Source organism: Cyprinodon variegatus, unplaced genomic scaffold (assembly GCF_000732505.1).
Source record: "Cyprinodon variegatus isolate N-32 unplaced genomic scaffold, C_variegatus-1.0 Scaffold1201, whole genome shotgun sequence".
Taxonomy (NCBI): domain Eukaryota; kingdom Metazoa; phylum Chordata; class Actinopteri; order Cyprinodontiformes; family Cyprinodontidae; genus Cyprinodon; species Cyprinodon variegatus.
The window spans coordinates 90,237-100,019 of NW_015151654.1; the positions used below are offsets into that span (position 1 = coordinate 90,237).

The following is a 9,783-nucleotide window of genomic DNA, read 5'->3' on the forward strand; positions in this document are numbered from 1 at the left end:
CAGAAATTGTTATTTAAAGCATAAAACGGACAAACCCTACATGTTTATTCAGTGAACAAAGCGCATGGAAGACTCACAAAATCAGCTGTTTTGATGCGGCTCCTGTAGATTTTTCTTTCTATTATGTTTGGTTTAAAAATCTAAGCTCTGAGCAGTTTTTCTATCTAATTTAAAGTAATTCAGTGTTGCCTAAGCTCCTGTTTACTGACAAACATATTATTGAGTAAAGGAAATGCATATGAGCGTTATGTGGGTGTTGGTAAAACATAACCATTAAGCGCTCAGTAAAGGCATGTATGCCTGATTTAGAAACAATGCAAACAAAGTGTGATGCTTGTTATGTGACATGAAAACTAAAGTCAGAAAAGAGCTGAGTCCAGTCAAGTCTGGTTTCTTGAACGTAGCAGAAATTTTAAATGATGGACGTGGCTTTATTGCAAAGAACAGCTAAGGCTGCTGATGTTCTTGCTTAAAAAAAAAAACTAAGTTTAAAACATAGCTGCTTAGCAGACCACTGATGAATGTATGATTCTAAGTCAGACCCTAACCTTAAATTTATCTTAAACATAGGATGCGTCTTTGAATGTTCATTTAAAGCTGCAGGTTTCGTCTCCTCAGCTGACATTAGTCATCACCCTAAGACTGTTGTGATGCTTATCTGGCTTCAATCAGTTGAAAATATTTATATTTATTGAGGTAAAAAAAAAGCTGATCCTCCAGCACAAATATGAAAGTGTGTTTTAAAGCTATTTCTAAGTTACAACTATTCAACAACAAATATTTCATCTATTTTTATCTATTTTCTCTTGGCCAGAAGGCATTCTGGTGTACATCATGTTCTACACTGTTTCCAAATTTAAGTGGCAACATGTCTGTTCACAGTTTTAAGATTAAACTGGTAAACAGTACATGCAGCAGGATATGTGCTTATTTTTCTGCAGATGATTTCAGTTTTGCAGAATGATATCTTATCTTTAACGTTTTTAAAAATACTTAAATCCAAGCATTGCTTTTTTATTTTTATGATGGTGCAGAAACTTTTGCCCTATCATGCCTGTCGATACAGAACTTGCTGTAAATCATCGCTCCGATCCCCAAAGCAACTGTTGCTGCAGTGCTCCAATGCTCACGTCTGGTCTTGTTGTTCAGGAATTAAGAGTCCCAGTTTAAACCTGTGCTGCTGTCTTACGCTTTAAAGCAAGAAGATAACTCATGTCCAACGCTCATGTCCGGATTTTTTTTTCTCTATGAGTCTGACTGCGTCTTTCCTTTGACAGACGATTCTAAATGTGTTTTTGTTCTTTTTTTAAGAATACTTCTGAAAAAAAGAGCTTTTGCTCTTTTAATTATTAATTTATGGTAATTGTTAATGCTAGGAAAGTTAATGAAACCCTCTTTAAGCAAACCATTAAACCAATTTTTCTCTTTTCTAGATAAAAATGAGGCTCAACCATAACTGCTCTACAGGCTTGAATGAGACCATTGTAAGTAGTTCATCAGCTACAAGCATCGGCGCCCTCATCCTCACCTTTGTTTTCCTGTTGGGATGTCCTGGAAATATATTCGTCATCTGGAGCATCCTGGCACGAGCCCGACAGCAATCTGTCACTACCCTCCTCATCCTCAACCTAGCTATCGCGGATGGCTCTCTGATGGCTCTTACCCCTTTCTTCATCGCCTACCTGGTTATGATGAACTGGGTGTTGGGGAATGTGATGTGTAAAGTCCTCTTCTACCTCTGTTTGGCCAACATGTACGCTTCCATCCAGCTGATAATGCTGATGAGCGTTTACAGGCTGGTGTCGGTGGTGTGGCCCAAACGCATCAGCGTGATCACTGGCAAGAAGACCATCATGAGAGTGTTAGGAGTGATGTGGATGCTCGTAATTGTTGCGTCTATTCCTGCGCTAATCTACCGAAACGTTAGGTGTAAAAAGAATCATCCAGGTTATGTTTGTGATTCATTCCATGACACAAACGGCGAGGTAAGTTTGGAAGATCATTTTTCTCCCTTTAACATTAACTCTATATTAAATGAGCAAAACTTATTTTTTGTATTTCCTATTTCTACCCCCAATCCCTTCTGATAAACACCCCAACACACAGGTGGTTCTGCAGTACACACTTGAGCTCGTTTTGGGCTTTGTAGTACCTTATGGAGTCATTGTAGTCAGCTACATTCTCATTTTAAGAAAGATCCGGCAGACAAAATTTCGCCGTCGGATACGAAGTGAAAAGCTCATCCTGGCCATCGTGGTGACCTTCTGCCTGTTCTGGGTGCCCTACCACGTCATCAACATGGTGCAAGTATGTTTCTCTTAGCATATGAGACAATGTTAAGTGTTATTTCCATTTACCTTTATCATCAATTTATATCTTTTGGTAATAACTATGTAATTCTGCGTTCCTCCCAGGTCGCATGGGCTTTATCTCCAGAAGGCTCACCAAAAAAAAAACTGTAAGTGATTCCACCCAAATATGAATGCATTTTATTTGCTCAAGGGTGCAACTGTTTCTAAGTAATTTGTTTATTGGAAATTCAGCCTTTTTCACCAATCCACCCAGACCCAGGAGCTGTTCGGCTTTGCTGATTAATGTACAAATTCTGCTCTCCAAATAAATCAACAAGGTTCTTCTACAAATGACTAATTCGGGCTCTGACTCTCTCTACCTGAAACACAATGAAGTGTGCTTCTCTTGCAGGCAGACCAGACTAAGGCTAAAAATCAATCAATCTTGTGTAAAACTGCAGGTCACCCAATGCAGTCCCATGCAAAGTCTTTCTCCATCTAGCTAATGGGCTCAAAATATGACTGTATGGGTTTCTAATAGTTTATAACATTTACGCAGTAAGGAAATGTTAATTTGGATGATTGGATGAAATGTCAAGATGCATTAATATAGCCAGAATTTACTGTCAAGTGCTATATATCATCGTGGGACATGTGGAATAACTGCCATTAATAATTGGCAGACAGACTGTCAACCGATCCAGGAAAACCAGTTAGCATGAACATGACTGCACAGGATCTAAGTTATGTTTTAATTAAAATAATAGACCAATGTGCTCTACTGGTTCCTTTTCCAGTTTTGCTCCAACTCAGTTGCTTATATATGTCTGACTGCAAAATAATAAATCAGAATTTCTAACAGTCTATATTAGTTTAGCCTCCTGTTTAATAAAGCCAGCAGATAATATAAACAATGGCTGAAACATCTTGGTGTCTCATAATGTATAATGTCTTATATGTGGCCCGACTATACAATCTGCAAGAACATATCTTTTTAGAATTCTGGCTTAAACTATCTGTTATGGGGAACTTATTATTTAAATAGTTCTATTTTTCATCCTCCTCTTTTTATGCCAGTTGTAGAGGTGTTTAACTGAACATACTCTTCTTTTCAAAAACTTCAAAGGATTTTAGTTAATTTTTTTCTTAATTAAAGTTCTGTGAAGTTAATGTTCTTCTGTGAAGAATATAAATATTCTGTGAAGTCATTCTTTGCCTAAAGTAAAAAAACAGATGTCATGTTATGTTATTGTGAGTTGGTTGAATTATAGTAAATTCCCGATGGCTAATAAGCAAGATATATAATGTACCCTGAATCACAGACTCTCTTCTGTATTTTTGTCAAAAAAGGAGGGTTCATCTTTTTACAACAATCACATCTGGAGAGCTCAGGAAACTATTATCTTAAGTTACCATCTAAGATTTAATTTTCCATTCAAGAGAGAGAGAGAGAAAGAAAGAGTCAATCAGAAGTATAGGCGAGCTATAATATTGTCATTGTGAATATTTGTACAAGGTCAACAAAAAACTAAGCATGAAATATTTTAATGAAACACAAAATCGACAATGTGCTGTAAGAACAAGTGCATGTATTTCTACAACCAAAACTTTAGAGATGCATTAATACTGGGTTACCAGGGTTCTGTCCTCTGTTTAAATAATTTTTTTGTTTCTTTGTATTTGTAGTTGTTTTCTGGCAGTGTTTTGTTCTTAAGTGACTCTCTGTCCCCCCCCCTCATGTTTGTTTCCTTTCCCCTTGGCTTCCTTCTAGAGCAGGCATCCCCAAAGTCGGTCATCAAGGGCCGCTGTCCTGCAGGTTTTAGAGGTTTCCCTGCTTTAGCACAGCTGATTGTGATGACTGAAGTTGAGCAAAATGCTGTTAATCAGCTTTTAATTAAAATCAGCTGTGATAGATCAAGGAAACCTCCAAAACCTGCAGGACAGCCGGCCTCGACAACCGAGGTTGGGGATGCCTGTCTAAAAGCTTCCATTAACACCTGTTCCTTGTCAGGTCATTAGTCCAGTCTTTTTTATGCCTCATATATATATAGGAGACATAAAATATATATATGTACTCTCCCTGTTTAGTTAGTGGTGGGTCCTCGTCTTTTCAAGGCTACTCATGTATGTTTTCCCTGATATTTTCTTAGATTCTGTTTTTTTCCCCTGTATTTGTATTTTGGATTTTTGCCTCAGTTGCCTGTAAGTCCTTCATTAAACCTGACAAATACCCTATTAAGGCAGACACATCCTAGTTGCAAGTTTGAAATTGTAAAAAAAAAAAAACAAACAAAAAAAAAACTTTGATTTTTGGCCTGTTTTAAGCATTGGTCCCTCATTTCAGTCTCATTTATTGTATTAATTCAAGTTTGATACCGTAGTGAAAATCTGATTTTGGGGGAACCAAAGTCCACCTTTAAGCAAAGTGTATAGAATATATATACACAGTGTATAGAAGAGGTCCTTTTCACTATAAAAAAAAAAAGTATTAGAATGTATGTGTTAAAGGAATAGTACACCCAAAACATGATTAGCCTTCATTTTCTACTCACCCCCATGCTGAACAACACCCTGGAGTACTTTTTTGATATCTCAAATGCATCTGGAGATCTGGGAGGCTTCTTGCTGTCTGCTGACATTCAAATAATGGAGGTGCCCAGCGCCCGAGGCAGAAAGGTCCATAAAAGTCCACAAAAACGTGTCAATATTCCTCCATACTGCTCGTCCAATGTATTCCAAGTTTCCTGAGTGGGTAGCATCCAGAATTTACTCGAAACGAAGTCATTTAGAATGTTTTTAGAGCATAAACAGTAGTGTATAGGATTTCCTGAAAGCGCGCACCTGCGCGATCCCGACGCTACGGAAGCCGGCAGACCAAACCAGCGCATTCAGCTCGGCAAAGAACTCATGCTCTTCCTCAACACTGAAGTCCTCAGACATTTTTCTTTCGTTGTTTCTTTCTTTGCACAGGTAAACGGCACATTTCTTCTTCTACGCTTGCATTATTGGAAGAGCAGACGCTGAATGCGCACTTTCATCTGGTTTGGTCTGCCGGCTTCCGTAGCCTCGTGATCGCGCATGTGTGCGCTTTCAGGAAATCCTATACACTACTGTTTATGCTCTAAAAACATTCTAAATGACTTCATTTCGAGTAAATTCTGGATGCTACCCACTCAGGACACTTGGAATACATTGGACGAGCAGTATGGAGGAATATTGACACGTTTTTTGTGGACTTTTATGGACCTTTCTGTCTCGGTCACCATAGACCTCCATTATTTGAATGTCAGCAGACAGCAAGAAGCCTCCCAGATCTCCAGATGCATTTGAGATATCAAAAAAGTACTCCAGGGTGTTGTTCAGCATGCGGGTGAGTAGAAAATGAAGGCTAATCATGTTTTGGGTGTACTATTCCTTTAAAGGAATATAACTTGTAACATGCACTGAAGCTTGGACCCAATATTCAGCAGACAAACAGAAGGTTTCAAAACAGGTTATTTAAAAAGTAACAAAAAGAGGACGATGGAAACTCCTCAGAGAGGGTTCTCTGATTCTCTGCTGAGACAGGAAACTCAGGTCAGTGACAAGAATGAAGGGTGGAGAAGACAACAAAACGTCACTGACCTGGTTGAGAGTTCAGTCTGAAACTCAGAGAGGAGAAACCTGGGGGGAGACAGTCCACCGCTTGCGGTCGTTACCGCTTCAGAGCACAGAGTGCGGGGGAGCCGGCGCCAGCCGACGCAGAGCGAGTTACAGTGTCCGTGAGAGATTATGCGAAGCCGAAAACCAGTCCAGTGCAGTGACAGAAACCAGGTTATCCGAGAGCCGAAGACGTATCCAGGGATAATCCAAGCTGAGGTCAGAAAAACAGTCCAAGTTCGATCACAGGCAAAATCCAGGCAGTCAGGCCAAAAACCAAACTGAGCAGGGCATACAGGGAAAAAGGCAAAAACCAAACACACATTGGCAAAAAACTGAGAAGAATTCCACAGAACAGAACACTTACTTTGACAGCTTGGGTAACTCACTCTGACACAGGTTGAATAATCTGATGCTGATGTCAGGAAAGCAAACAGCCTAAATAGCTGCAGGGACCAGGTGAATCAGATTGGCAGTAATCAGTCACAGGTCCAATTAGGCAGATGAGCAGGAGCAGAGGAAAAACAACAACCATCAGCACCAGGATTATGACATAACTATGTGTTGTACCTAACATAATCCCTTGTAAGATTTTCATTATACGGCGATGATATTGCTCTGAATGAAAATCAAACTTTTTCACATGCTGAAAAATGCAAAAGCAAATAACATTTGTTATATTGTTTACAGGTGATGTGTAAACTTAAACTACTGCAGAACTAATCCACAATGTCACAATAACAGAAGCTTGTCTCTAAAAACAGATTCAAGTGTTACCAGCTTCTTTCAGGCACGGAGTATTTCATCTCACTCCCTTCTCAAATTCTTACCCTCTTTTTCTTACCAGGTTGGGTTTAATATGGCAAAGGGGTCGTGCTGTTACCTCCACCATCGCCTTCATCAGCAGCTGTGCCAACCCGGTGCTCTACTTCTTCGCAGGAAAGTCCTACATCAGAAGGGAGGGGCTGGAATTCATGGCTCGCTTGTTCGAGGGCACGGCTTTGGACTTCGGTAGAAAGAGCCGCATGAGCAGCCAGAACAGCCGAGACAAAGACAAAGATGCAGAAGTTGTGCTCAAAGACAAAGGAGACTCTTCTACAAACTAAAGTTCTAATGTCAAGGCAACAAGACTTAAATCTTTCAATCTTCATTGCGTCCAGTCATAACTTCAGCATACTTTATGAAGACTTAAAACTGAACAACAACTCCTAATATTTAGCTGAGTGCTGGAAAGCTCACAGTCACATCTACTTGATGCTCTGGGACACAAAGATGCGGTAACAGGATAAGAGCCATGCCCAGGGTCCCAGAGTTGCAGTCTGTGGCATTTAGACTGGGTATCCCCTGCATCCTTCCTTAAAGGTCAAGCACTGCTCTAACCCCATCTCGTAATATGTTGTTGATGGTGCATAAGAAAATATTGCAATATAAAATGAACAGCATGCATAAACTTCCATAAACTTCGCAGCAATCTTCCAAGATCTGCATCCCAAATTTTGACAATTTTTAAGGTTCATATAAATATAAATATTTATGCATCTGCTGTAGTTTTGTATAAGTTTTTCCTGATGGATTATCCTTAGGATGTTTATTTAGTCCTTTTTTCCACTTTACATAATAACCTTTGCCAAGGTATTTTCACTTGTACTAGTCATCTTAGACTTATCTGGTACCAGGTTGCAGGGGAAAACACTCTAAACATAGACTTCCCCCTCCCTAGACACCTCCTCCAGGTTCTCTGGGGAGAATTCTGAGGTGTTTCAGGGCAGCTGAGAGTCATAATCCTTCCAGTGTGTCTTGTGCGGTCCTCTAAGCCTCCTGCTGGTTTGAAGTGCCTGAAAGACCTCCCTAAGAGCCGTCCATGGAGCATCCGCAAAAGTGACATAGCTGACTCGTATCCATCTTCTCCTTCAAGGATTGCCAAACTACTCACCCTAGGAGAGGACCCAATGGAAGCTCATTTTGGCTGCTTGAATCTGGGAACTTCAGTCATGACCCAGATTTCATGACCATAGATGCATTTTTGTGGATGATGCGGTTGTGCTTTCTTATTCTTGCCAATCCTGCAGCTGTAATTAGGGTGAGCTCCTCCAGGTCTGAGACTATGGCTATCGACCGAAAAAAATGGCTTCCCCCTTCAGGTTGGAGAAGAGCACCTGCCTCAAGTGGTGGAGTTGAAGTGTTTTGGAATCCTGTTCATTTGCCAAGGTTTCACTAAAAAAGATGTATTTTTTCCCCAAGTTTCTAAATAGTTCTATTTTTACAGAATTTTTTTTTATAAAACAAAATGATTATATGTTTTATTGTGTCAGAGCAAATAATTTATATTAAAGGAGAATATTGGTCTCAATTTATCATTCCTCTAATGTTTATATTATGATGCTACTGTTACCTAAGAAGGTCTTTCTGCATTTTCTTCAGCTGACTTTTTTATATTTCCCCTCCAGGCCTAAAATGTTTATCTATATTTCTTGCCACTAGATGTCACTTTTTTCAAACAGCTAAAAATGTGGGTTTTGAATCTATTTTCTGGTCATGTAAGACCAACACAAAGAGTCTTGTACCCAAAAAGGGAAGCCCTTAGATTTAATGGTATCTCAATACAAACTATTTAAATACATAATGAATTATTTTTTATTAATTTAAATCCTGTGCCATTTCAGGGTATAGCTCAAAACGTATCTTGTAATTTATGCCTAAATGATTTAGTTTCAATTAAAGGTTTCCTGCAATGTTTTACTGAATATATAACCTGCAGGATATTTTGTATGTATTTTGTTTCATAATTATTAAAATCATTGTAACGCAAACTAAAGCAGATACAATGTACAAATTGCTTGAAATTATTTTTTACGTACCCAAAATCTATCTAAATTTGAAAGGTCAGAATTCAATTTTAGCCTAACTGCTAGTTGCAGATTGAGGCACCAAGAATTTTTTTTATGCAGCAGAACATTGAACAGTTTCGACAGCAACAAGCACTGGAAATGGGTAAAAACTTCAACAACCACACAGACTTATCCTTTATATAGGGTACATGCCATTTGTTCACAAGAAAAGCTCTTGGAAAATAGATTTCAATTTTCCAGTCTAATACCTGGGTTTTCCCCTAAAGTATCCTTTCCTGAAGCTGCTGGAATGTATTTATCTTTCATATTTCCTTAATACTTCAAAACTAGTTACAACACAGACTTGGAAAAAATCCTTTGGCCAATTTTTTGGCTTCATATTTCCTGGTGAGGTAGGTAGGTAGGTAGGTAGGTAGACAGACAGACAGACAGACAGACAGAGAGACAGACAGACAGATAGATAGATAGATAGATAGTGTTATGTTACACTTTTTTTATTTCACTCACAAAGATTAATTTATGTCTGCCTATTTTTTCAGCTAAAAGTTCCTGTCTTCAAATTACCTGTTGGACTTTCTGTCCTGACAAGCAGATATTCCCCTTTAACAGCCCACACATTATTTGTTCTTGCTGACTGTTTTCCTGTGAAGGTTTCCTGTTAATCAGCCAAATGCAAAAAATCAGGGTCGACAAAAATCTTCCTTTACAGTAACTGTTGCATCAGCTCTGAGGTTAAAATTCAGCAGGTATACATTCAGAAAGTCCAATGTAACAGTGACTCAATGTTTTTCTTCCTTTACTTGTTTGCTTTACTTGTGGGTAAAAGAACATCTTTATAAAAACAAAAAAATCATCAGTTAATCTTACAGTTTGCTATGCCAGATGGTTTATCTGCGTATGCTTGGGGGTTCTAACACAGAGACATGATAATATTATGTAATAATTAAATCATTTTATAAAGAATAATTCTGCACAGTAATATTTACCTGCACACACAGATATCC

At 38.7% G+C, this 9,783-nt stretch overlaps 1 protein-coding gene across 1 annotated transcript in view; it reads left to right on the forward strand.

Moving 5' to 3' along the window:
• LOC107102093 (leukotriene B4 receptor 1-like) overlaps positions 1 to 8,380 on the forward strand; it is a 9,576-nt gene extending 1,196 nt beyond the window's left edge. Inside the window, exons 2-5 of the mRNA XM_015401266.1 lie at positions 1,434 to 1,985; positions 2,107 to 2,307; positions 2,415 to 2,458; positions 6,778 to 8,380. Coding sequence (XP_015256752.1) covers positions 1,440 to 1,985; positions 2,107 to 2,307; positions 2,415 to 2,458; positions 6,778 to 7,036 — 1,050 coding nt within the window. The 5' untranslated portion in view covers positions 1,434 to 1,439 and the 3' untranslated portion in view covers positions 7,037 to 8,380. The remainder of the gene's footprint in view (positions 1 to 1,433; positions 1,986 to 2,106; positions 2,308 to 2,414; positions 2,459 to 6,777) is intronic.
• The last annotated feature ends 1,403 nt before the right edge of the window (positions 8,381 to 9,783 follow it).